The sequence below is a fragment of the Oryzias melastigma genome, linkage group LG15 (genome assembly GCF_002922805.2).
Source record: "Oryzias melastigma strain HK-1 linkage group LG15, ASM292280v2, whole genome shotgun sequence".
Lineage (NCBI taxonomy): Eukaryota > Metazoa > Chordata > Actinopteri > Beloniformes > Adrianichthyidae > Oryzias > Oryzias melastigma.
Window position 1 is genome coordinate 14,903,427 of NC_050526.1, and position 11,793 is coordinate 14,915,219.

General features: G+C 37.1%; 1 protein-coding gene across 1 annotated transcript in view; it reads left to right on the plus strand.

Annotated features, from left to right (window-relative positions):
* Positions 1 to 11,793, plus strand: part of LOC112161782 (calcineurin subunit B type 1) — a 26,644-nt gene that overhangs the window by 6,347 nt on the left and 8,504 nt on the right. Inside the window, exon 2 of the mRNA XM_024297232.2 lies at positions 6,936 to 6,975. Coding sequence (XP_024153000.1) covers positions 6,936 to 6,975 — 40 coding nt within the window. The remainder of the gene's footprint in view (positions 1 to 6,935; positions 6,976 to 11,793) is intronic.

The window sequence follows — 11,793 nt, forward strand, 5'->3', positions numbered from 1 at the left end:
ACTATGCGAGTAGTATCATGATTCTTAATAATATTGATGCTGCATTATTAGTACCTTGAATAAACTATTATTTTTGTGAAAAGAACGCCTAGATGTAGGTGTGTAGGGCTGAAGCAATCACTTAAGAACTTAAATGAGAAACTCCATTGATGTACTTTTATTCTGCCTCTTTTTATCTACAAAGGGGAACCTGCGCTTAGAACATTGTTTGCTAGGAGTATGTTTTTGCCCAGACAATGCACCCTGACTACTGCAGACAGCATAGACCAGTGCCTGCAGAGCCTGTTTAGGCTTATTCAGCAAAATGTCAGGGACGGATCAAACAGAGAGGACGAACAACAGAGAAATGGATCAAAGGAGACGACAGGAGCTCCCTAAAGCATGGAACCATTTTACAAAGAGGAGATAATGCTCATTGTCTGCAGCGCCGTTGGCACCTAGCATACCACTACAACACAACAATGATCCAGCAAATGAATAGAAAGTATCCTACACGTTATACAGTATATTAAGTGACACCATTTAGGTTTGGATGGTTGGACCTGAAAACTGTTTATTTATGAAAAATCTGTGTATTATCTGATTGCTCAAAGACATTAATCAATTAATGATTTACTAAAATACCGTCTAAAAACATGGATTACATTAAGAATGGTTCATTAGTATGAAGTTGGAAAATTTTATGAAATTGTTTCAATTATTTCAATGAATTTACAACACTTAGAGATTTATAATTGCTGCTAAAAGCTGAAGGACACATTTTACCAGGAGTATGCAGACATGTGAAGGCGTCACAGATTAATCTGACTTTGAAGATGGCGCCTGATAAGGGTGGAGTCTGCAGTTGTTTTGTTCATTTACACATTGGCTAACCAGGAAACGTATTTGATTGCCATGGTAATAAATTGCCTGGTTTAAAAAATAGTGTAGTACCTCTTCCTGGTTAGGACTGACCGAGTGTTTCTGCTCCCATGAGGAAGTGATGAACGGTATGATAACAAACCTCTGTGATGATGGGATAACTAGTTCTAAACTGACCTATCAGTCTTTGTTTCTTGCCTTGTCCAGGACCATGATCAGTGGGATTAATTAACCCCTTAATTTAACACCAGAGCTTTAGCTTCAGTGTTGACATTCTTTCGACTATGGTAACTCTACAGTTGTTTACACAATTAATGTAATCCATCAGATTTTGAAGGGGAGAAAAGCGACTTTGTGCCAGTAGCAATGTGTTGCATATCGGTGCAAAGGTGAGATGAAAAGCCGTTGATCACTGTCTCAGAATCTGCTAATTCCTGTTGGTTGTGTATGCGCTCAAAGAGTCAGAGAGTGTTATTTTGATGTCACTGAAGAACATATCTGATGTTAAAGGTTGTTTGATGAGTTTTCTTTCGGTTGTCTCACTTTGAAATACAGAAATAATCTGGCATCCTTTAGTGACAAGTGGATGCTACTCTTCCACGAGAAGCAAAAGCCAGCAGTGGAGATTCTGATATCTAGTGGTAAGGAAGCCACCCAGCCTTTTCCTTAGTGAGGCATTATGGGCATGTCCAACCAGGAAATGCCAGGGGACAAACACCTACGCTTTATCCTTAGGGCTGGTTTAAAAACAAAAGGAACTGGAGCATGGTCAGCCAACCAGGTAGTCCACAGGGGGGATTGTTACACAAGCGAGTCTTTCTCTGTGAACTTAAAACAGCTGAACTTCATGAGAAGAATCTTCCTCTCAAAGGTGGAAAAGGGGAGTGAGAGGGGGCGTCTCTACAGCATTCCATTCTCTGACAATATGATTTTCACCAAATGGAAGGAAGAAATGTATAAAAATTGTCAAAGCTCATGTGTAACCTTTAACTTTATTCTGAAGACTTTGACTAAAACAAAAACTGGAAAAGATCTTTGTCCTCGCTGCCTACGCAACAACAAATGACCTTTTTGTTTTAGTGACTCCTGTGGAGTAGATGAGTCTGCTGTCATGAATGCAGTGCAGTCCTATTTCATAGAAGCGTTGTTGGTGTTCATGACACGCAGAGGCTTTGATCTGTAGATGATCCCAATCCTGGGACAGAAATGTATTTCAGGAGACGCTGGACTTCCTTTAGGCCGCTGAGATTTTGATCGTTATTTTGCCCTTGACTATTCAACCTCACTCACACACATAGCAGAAACGTATTGACATGAAAACATGTATGCAAGTAAAAATATTCCAAAATAAGATGAAGTGAACTTTAGTGTGCGTGGACACTGATGAATTGGCTTCAGCTTACTGATCAAAGTCTGGCTAAAATGTATTTAAAGTGGTTCTTTGCAGCGCTATGTTACTCTTTAAGCTTTTGTGTGTTTATAATAAAACAGTTTTGCAGGAAACAAAATTCACATCAGTGTGGAGGAAGTAGATGGGATGATATAATCATGAACCAAGAAAATAAACAAAAAAGGCCACAAGTAACATGTTTAGACCAAAACACAATTAATTTCTATGTGCTCATTTAAATTGTGTGATTGGCACTACAGCTCATTAGCAGCTTGACAATACAAAGGGGATTTATTTTTTTTAAGTTGTATTAAAACTAAAAGGTAAAAATGTAATTTCTCACTTTTACCAAACAAAATTTTATTTGTAAAGCCTATATCACCCCCCCCCCACACACACACCACACACCCCACAGAGCTTCAACATTAGTGACTCCCCATTTTCTAGTTCTCAGTGTTTACCATCAGTACAAGTGTTCTTCCAGTATTCATGAACACGCTGCCAAGTTCATGGTCGCCTTTCGTAAGACTGATGAATCACACCGCGGTGTGAGAAAGTGTTGGCCCCAAACTGATATCTTCTTTTTTCCTTTTTGTCTCATGTTTGTCACATTTTTATTTTTTTATAGATCATCTAGTCATGTAAATATTATTAAAATATAACTTTAGGATTTTATCTAAATGTCTAAAATGTGCCGAGCTTGTTGCTTTTTTTAACCATTGTAATTCAAAAGAATTGAAGTGTTGAAAACTTGATTTGGCTTCAAATTCTGTTTTACTGTATTTTCACATAAAAACAAATGTTGGAAAAATTAAAGTATTTTGGATTTATTTGTTAAAATTCAAATACCGTTTAAATGAAATCATAACACTAAACAAAAAGCTGATACAGAAAATGACACACTCTTTCTCCTCTTGTATTTGTTCTTCCTTTGTTTTGTTTCATTTATTAGTACTTATCTTTTAGTCAGAATATATACTTTATCATACCACTATAAAGACCCACTCAGATGAAAATAGTTTTTAGTGTTTTTAGCATGTTCTTGTAACATTTTTGTGAGACTTTAAGTGATTATAGAAATGCCTCAAATGCATTTCATCTCTCCACAACAAAATGACTCGACTTTCAAAGTATCTCAGAAATCTGAAATTTATTGGAAGAGTTCTGAGGTCAGACAGGTAAAACAATTGTGCTTTTACCAAAATCTATTAAGTGGAAAAACTGCTGAGATCTAATTTTAATATATTGGTTTTAGTTTAGTTGTTACTTAAACTCATAATAAATCTCCTTAAACGCGTCAATTTCCAGTGTAATTCTCTTTTTTTGGCCACCTTTAGTCTGCAGTCGTGGTTTCTGCCATCCTTAGTCTTTTATGGTTCCAATCCCTCAGGTCTATAATCAGCCACGTTTTTGGGTCAATCTCTAAAGCTGAGCTTCGTTATACAAAATGTGTTGCGATGGTCTAATTGATTGCGAGCGAGGCATACATAATTGCAGTGTTCCTCGCTTTTTGCCTCTGGTTTTTTCCTGTGGATGTAAAATGCTCTCTCTTCTTTTTTTTTAACCTTGTTCTTTTATTGCCTAAAAAGGCGAGTCAACACGCAGCAGATACGGTGGTCTGTTGCAGAGAGAAGTGGCAGGAGTTACTCCTGACTCCGTAATTACCACCGAAGAGACATAAAGCTTTAGTTCATAAACCTGTAATCCTCAACCCCAAATCTGCTTTTCCTTAAGTCCGTTTACCTGCAGGGACCCTGAAGCTAACACTGACAGTGGGCAGGGGGGGTCTTACTTTACAAATGTCTCTGTAGACTTTCCCAACATTTCATGACTCCTAGTGATTCTATTTCAATTTTTGTTAAAATTGGGTTGATTGAATTTGATGTGGATGATTTAAACTGCTAGCTTTATTTGTTTTTGTATTTAGTGGCAATTTTACCTCATTTGTGTGGATCTGTCTCTGCCAAACTCCTGAATTAATTCACTTTGAATCCACAAGATCAGGCCTTTAGAGACTTGATTAAATACTATTTAGTTTTAAGAAAATAATTTAAACCCAATTTTATTTACTGCTTTGACATGAGAGATTTTAAACAGCAAAAAGGTGAAGCTTTCATGACCAAAAATTAATTCTTATTCAAAACAAAACAGCATCTTTTTTACTCCAAAATCCAACAAATTGCATTTTAAAAATTAATACACATGTTGTAAATCGATACATCTTTGAAAGGAATATTTCTCATCACTAAAATGTTAGTTTTTCCCCGATATTAATTTTAAGCTTAGCGTTGATATTTAGACTCTTTGTTTTGTTTTTGGTTCAACATCACACTTTTAATTTAATATATATATACTGAAGTATAGTATATTTTTTATTCTACAACTTTGTGTTTCTGGCATGGTACCAACCAAACTGCTGTTTGTTTACATAAACCGATAAGAAATTATCCAAATAGAACTATCGTCATTTAATTTTACAACCTTGACAGCCAATTGGTTTATTTGTTTGTTTTTTCCTCAAAATAACAAATGTACTTGCATGTTAAAAATATCAGGGTGTATCAACATCAAAAAGTTTTAGTTCTGTAGTTTTTTGTATCTCAGTGTAGCTCTGTGTATCTCTTGTGTGACATTTCTTACACATTGTAGTTTTGCTCTGTGTAATTCAATAAAATGTTGTAGCCCTGTTTATCTCCTTGAACTATGTGTAGTTTTGAGTAACTCTTTTCAATGTAGCTCTGTGTAGCTCTTGGAACTCGGTGTAGCTCTGTGTAGCTCTTCATAACTTTGTCTTGCTCTCTGTAAACTAGTGTAGCTTTGTGTTGCTCTGCATCTCCTTGAAATCGGTGTAGCTCTGTGTAGTTTTGTATAGCTCTGCCTCTTTATTCTTTGTAACACATTGTGACTTGTGTTGCTCTCTCTTTATGTCTTTTATCTAGGCGTAACTCTGTGTAGTCTTGTTGCTCTGTTTCTGATTTTAACTTGACATATTTTTGTGTAGCTGTTTTTCGCCTTGTAACACCCTGCAGTTTAATGTAGATTTTTGGAGCTATATAACTTTGTGTGGCTCCTTGTGGTTTTGTGTTGGTCTGTCATTTTGTGGAGGTTTATTTTCGTGTGGCACTACGTAGTTGATTAGCTATGCGTAACTCAGTGTTGCTCTTTTTTGAAATTTTATGTGGATTTTTTTTTTTTTTTAACTTGATGTAACCTTGTGTAACTCTGTGTATCCTTGTGTAGTTTTGTGTAGCTTTGTGTAGTTTGGGTAACTGAAGCACTTTTCCTTTAGGGATCAATAAATAACATTATCTATCTAGTATAACATTGTCTCCATTACTGGCCTACAAAGACGACCAGACACCCGACTCCTGTGCTGTCGGAGTTGTGCCTTGCTCATCAACCTACAGTGGAATTGAAACAATGAAATGTGCTGCTAGCTCCAAAACTCTACATGCTGCGGCCTGACTTTCTTCCCTCATGGGGTGTGGAATCCTGAAGCACTCTCCTGGCTAATCCTGTCACCCATTTCTTATTGCTGCTCCTAAAACATGTGAGGCAGCTCTGCTGCTGCAGAAGCATCGGGAGAAACCGGAATATGTGCAGATCTGGGACAGTTTGGGTAGAGAACATCTACCTGTCATGAAACCATTAAAGGATTATTCTGTTGTGGAACCATCGGAGCTTTGAAGTTCTGGTTTTCACATAACTTGCTCTGTTTCAAAAAATAGATCATTGAAGGATAATTTATAACTGTAACGTATCATCAGTTTGTTGTATTGCGTCCTAAATGATATAAAGATTATGTTTGTGAGTCAGGATTCCAGAGCAATAAAGTAAATTTGAATAAAGTCAAATAAAAACCACAGCTTTGCTGACGCAGAACAGGGATCGTTGTTTCTGAAGATGGGAAGTCATTCCTTGAAGCTCAAACAGAAGCGTTCATTCCTCAAAGGAACTGCAGGGCAGTTTTGATTGATTGCATCGTGGCCCGGGACTTCTCCCTCTGCTGTAGGATCCCCGCCCCATCCCTGCATCAGGGACTCCTCGTCCCCCCCTCCATGCCACCAGCGTGAGGCTCAGTAGACACTGCAGTGTTGGACAAGCTGTGTGGCGTGAATGCGGGTGCTGAAGCTGAGCCAGCACTGCCGTGCAGCGTCTTAGAAAGACTACTTTCCTCTGCTGCAGTTCAGCTATTTACACCAGGTACTTTAAACACCCTCACCCACAAAAAGATCACATGCTGTTATGTTTTATTTCAACAAATATTGAGAGTGAAGAACTTTGGGGGAACCCTGAGGAAGGAACCAGGGATCCTACTGCAGCAGAGTACCCACCATTCTGAACTACACCTCTTAACTGACCTTTTAGTCATAGCATAGCACTCAAGCAATAAATTAAATCCGTTTCTACTTTCTTTACTTTGAGTACTCCAACCAAGCTTCCACTTAAACCCTTCTCCTCTCTACTTCTTCTGCTCAGCCTCTGTAAAAGGATTAAGTTCTTAACACGTTTTCCTGGGATTCTGACTCTTCAGGCCTGTTTTTGTTTGTGTTTGCGTGCAATAAGACTGATCAGATGTTATTCAATAAATTAATTACTACTGTAATTGAGACAATGCCCCTCCTGTACATCTTAAACACCTGCAATTATTCTTGGACTAAAATGTGTTTTCTTTTCTGTTTAGGGAAATGAAGCAAGTTATCCCCTGGAAATGTGCTCACATTGTAAGTATTTTAACATCATCCAAAAATGTTTCACTATGACTGTTTTTTTTTCAATTTGTAACTTTAGTTTGAAACTGAAAAAAAGTTTTTTTTTTCATAAATTGTTCCTGTTGGTTTCATTTAAATTTCTGTAGAGAATTAAGTGGGTTGTTTGGTAGTAATGTTTATGAGTGTTTTCTATTAATACTAACAATTTACAGTATTAGCATTGTACATTTCTTTTTGGTCATTTCTCCAAACACATTTCTTTAGCATATATATAAGATATATTTAATGACAATTAATTATAATACGATTCTTCATCTTCAAAGTGGAGATCTGAGATTTTAGTTCATGTTTTCTTTCTTTGGGCTGTTCAGAACATGTCAGGCTGCTGCAGAATTCTGAGGTCTGAGTCCAGCTTTCTGCAATGGCGGAGGTCTTTAGGGACCATGTCGGTGTTTAGACTGTCATTATCCGTTCAGACATTTAGCAGCTTTACATGTTAGCTTTGTTTCCTTTAGAAAGTCTGAAGCTGAAACAACGGATGATGCTTCAGTTAAAGTTTGAAATTATGCAACGCAAATTTTAGTCTGAGTTTGCAAGAAAATGTTACAACTCTGCAATTCTATAAACCCTAAATTATGGAGTGAGTACTTCTAAATAATGTCAAAACTATTTTAAAATAATAAATTGATAAATGAGTTTAAATAACAGTCTTATAGGTAAACATTAAGGATATCCCGATCCAGTCAAGTGATTTAAAATCGGGCCCTGAAATCAAAGATCCAGAATTGGATCTTGCATCCTGATTTATTTTATTCTCTCTATTGTGATCAACGCTATATATTTTCAAGCTTAATGTTACAAATAAATCCTCTCGCAGAGGTCTCTCTATCAAGATCATATTACAACATTTTACTGCCATATAACACAGCAGAATACGACAACAGTTTGAGCAGCATCAGTTTGGTAAAGTTGGCAAGATAATCACAGATTCAGACTTCTAAAATCAATAACTATTAATAAACGTTTTAAACTGACAGCAAGTCTCTGTTGGTTTGTTTTAATGCAAACAGTGACCTACAAAGACATTTTAACAGAGAAAAAGATTTGTTTTAATTATTTTTGATGAGAAGTAAACGGAAAGACAGCTGCCAAGGGGACGTCCACAAAGTCCAAGCTCTGGTAAAAAGTGATTTTAAAAAAATCAATAATATCAAAAACAACCAAAACTCATAAATCAATTTACAACAGCGGTTATGAGAGAAAGTCGAGAATGTTTTAGAATTTTTCATTTAAGCACAGGTTGTAATTAATATAAAAAGACCAATAATTCTGAAGATTCTAAAGCTACAGTAGAAATGCTTTTTCACATGAATAATTCACTTTTTTTCCTAGATTATATTTGACCTATTTTTACTTGATACTTAAAGCTACTTCACAGAAGTGCGCTTTATAAATGGATCAGTTTATTCAATTTGTTAATTTTTGTTACAGAAGTATCGAATTGGGACTATGTAAACTATATAAACTTTTTCTGAAAACAGACTGTATCAGCAGATACTCAAAATCTATTGACTGAATTGGATTGAGGCCAAAAAACCCTGATTGGTACAGTTGAAGAAATAGTTGAAAGTATCTTAATAATCCAAACTTTTGTTAGAAATGAAAAACTTTCATAATACTATTTTTTTTTCATAAATAAATCCACAATTTCTTAAAAAATTCTAAACTATGTTTGTTTCTTAGATTGAAATTAAGCTAAAAACTACAAAAAACTTAAAAGATTGGCCAAAATCTTAAATGTGTTGTAAATATTTTTATGATATGCTAATTTAGGTGAGATAAGCATCCGCTGCAAGGGAAAGAAACAAGGTGGTTTTAGGTGACCAAAAAAGGCGAATTAATGCTAAAGATTGTTAGAATTTGTAAGAATAAATTATATAAAAGCTAAAGGCTGTTTTGTCAAAATTAATGCAAAAGGATCAGCAATCTGGATAAAAAATATCACAAAAACAGGGGAAAAAGCCCTGTGGGAAACAGCTCACCATGCACCTTTATCGTGTTTGATGGAAATGCTTCATCATGGAGGACCTTGGGCTGCTTGTCTCTCCAGGCATCCCTCCTCCTCAGGATTGCGCGATGAGGAGAGCCCACATGATGTGTGGACAAGCGTGAACTCGTCAGACTTGCTGCTGCTTACTCACCGCCCTTTGTTCCGCTTACTACTTTAAAAAAGCTTGTAAATCTGTGGAGTTCCCACCTAGCAACTTGTGATCTAGTGTTTTACTTTAGCCCCCCCCATCAACTCCTGCGTCTCAGATTATACTGTATGATCAACAGAGCAGCTGCTTACTGACCCTGAAGAAATTGGTGCGTTTGATTCGATTGTGAAACGCATTTCGACGTTGAATTTTTCATCGTCAGGCTTTGATCGGGAAAACGCCATGTCCTACATCCAGCAGGGTGCATGTCCAAACACACGTGTGTGCCCTTTTGGAAAACACACTTTCTGTTGACGAGCTTGCACGTGCCCACTCTGTTTGGACACCCCCACCCCCCTCGCTGGAACTCGCCGCAAGGCCGAAACCTTTGCAGCTCCATCCATGGCCGCCCAGAATAAACAGCGCTGGAGTTCCTTGTTGCTAGGGATTTCCCTGAGGGCGGGAGCCAGAGCCTCTGTTGGTGGGGGTGAGCTGGGGGTTTTCTGATGACTGCAGAGCTATAAATACGCCCCGTCAATGTGCCGCCCTGCTTTTGTCCTCGGTTTGGTTCAGGATCACGGCAGAGTAATCAGCCTAATGCACGGAGTGCAGGAGCTGCCCTCTGTGCCCCGATGCTGGCTGCAAAACCAAACGCTGAGCATCAATTGAGATGAGACTCGGTGCTGTGGACCGCAGCCTCCTCATTCTGTTGCAGAAGACATGAATTTGTTTTGAATTGAACTGCTTTGCAGGTTTTGGTTTACTTTAGAGCCGAGCTAAAATATGGAAATGTGAGCTTCGATGTTTATTTTCTGTTAGTTCAGCGTTTTTTTTTTTTTGTTTAAAGTAGGGGTGTAATGCCATGTTCACACCAGGTGTGTAATGCATGTTGAAGAATTCTCTAAAAGTTTTCTCTTAAATTCATGTTTAGCATATGGTGTTCACACTGTACAAGCCATCTTCTTTTTTTACTATTTACTAGTGCATCTACCTACAGTTGGAAAAGGTTTGGTGCAAAATGTCAAAGTGGTGCAATTCTCACAAACCTTGCTCCAAGTTTGTTATTTCACAAGTCTATTCCGAGACACAAGACTTGTAATATAATTCGGTTAACACACAGTTGACACTGCCATGAATTAAAGGGATGTCATCTATACGTCTCTACCAAATCAGAGTCACTGATCAAAGGTCAGAATCTGAACTGGTTTATCTTTTGCTGTGCGTTCAGTGGGGTTTTGAACATGGAGCCTAAAACCGTCTGTCAGTCAATGTACATAGCAATCTGTGAACACAATTTTTTTAACGTGGAAGCCAGAAGTGCGAATGCCCTTTTGTACGCGTGTTGCAGAGGGTGGTGTGAACACAGATTCGATTCATATCATAATTTGTGGTTACTGATACATTTCATAGTCGATATTGGTTCATTTTGAGCGATTCGATATGATTCACTGACCTGAAATTGGTCCAGAACATCTTTAGCCAAAAGTTCAACCAGTGTGACTCAGAGATAAATACCTGGTACTGAACGGTGCAGCTGAAGTTTTACAGATTCTTTTTATTTTTTTCAAGATGATTAAGTGTAAGTTAAGTATGTGTACACACGGGGTGGGAGCGTAAACTTTATTTGAGCACTTTTGGACATGTGAGTTTGATGGATGACGAGACAAAGACGTGTGTACACCAATTTGATAGATGGATTGTGTTCAGTGTGAATGCACAATTGCGTTAAATGATGTATGTGTGAGAAGGGGGGATGCAGTGATCTGTAGCACCCCTTCCAAAAACAGGTCGAACATAAGTCTACTGTGATTCAATCCAAATTGTATTTTGCAATATTGACATAATAGATATATTTAAATTTGTAACGATTACATTTACAATTTGCTGCAGACAGATTGATCTGGCTGGATCGTATATCAATTCATTGAGGAATTGAATGAATTCAAAAGTAAAATAAAATATATCTTCTGTTTCACCCAGAAAACAATAATTTTGTCTTTAGTTGTCAACAAAATGTATTTACAAATGCAAGATTGGGACATTAAAGTCTTTTACAAAATTGAATTCTAGCCTAATAGAGCCATAAACTTCTTACCATAAATTTCTAAAAAATTAAAAAATATGTACCATCATATAGTTTTAATTGTGTTGTGGATTTCCTTATCAGAATTCCTTCTAAATTACCACAATAGATTTTTTTTTATTTTTTTACTTGATATATTTTTAATGACCTCATCCCAAAACCCAGAACTTTCTCTTTATATTCTTTATTCCCTGTCACAGCACCCCCATGAGGAGCTGTGGGGTACTGAGGTGTAATTATACACTTTGTTTATGTCAGATGTTTGTCTTTGACGATAAAAAATGTATATTTATAATTGTGTCTGTTGTCAACTGCTTAACTCACCATAACTTGGATAGACAAAAATTAAGCGGTTAGAACTGTACCTGTGGTTTTTATGGAAAAATGTTGACAAAAATTGTGACTTTTATTGTGAAGAAACAAGACACTTCCTGTTGGACATCAGGAGTCTGTTGAGCTGCATCTGCAGCACGGATACTTACACCCACACTTACTCACTACAACCCCATTATGCTAACAGGTGCAGTGTCATCTGTCAAACTCAGGTAA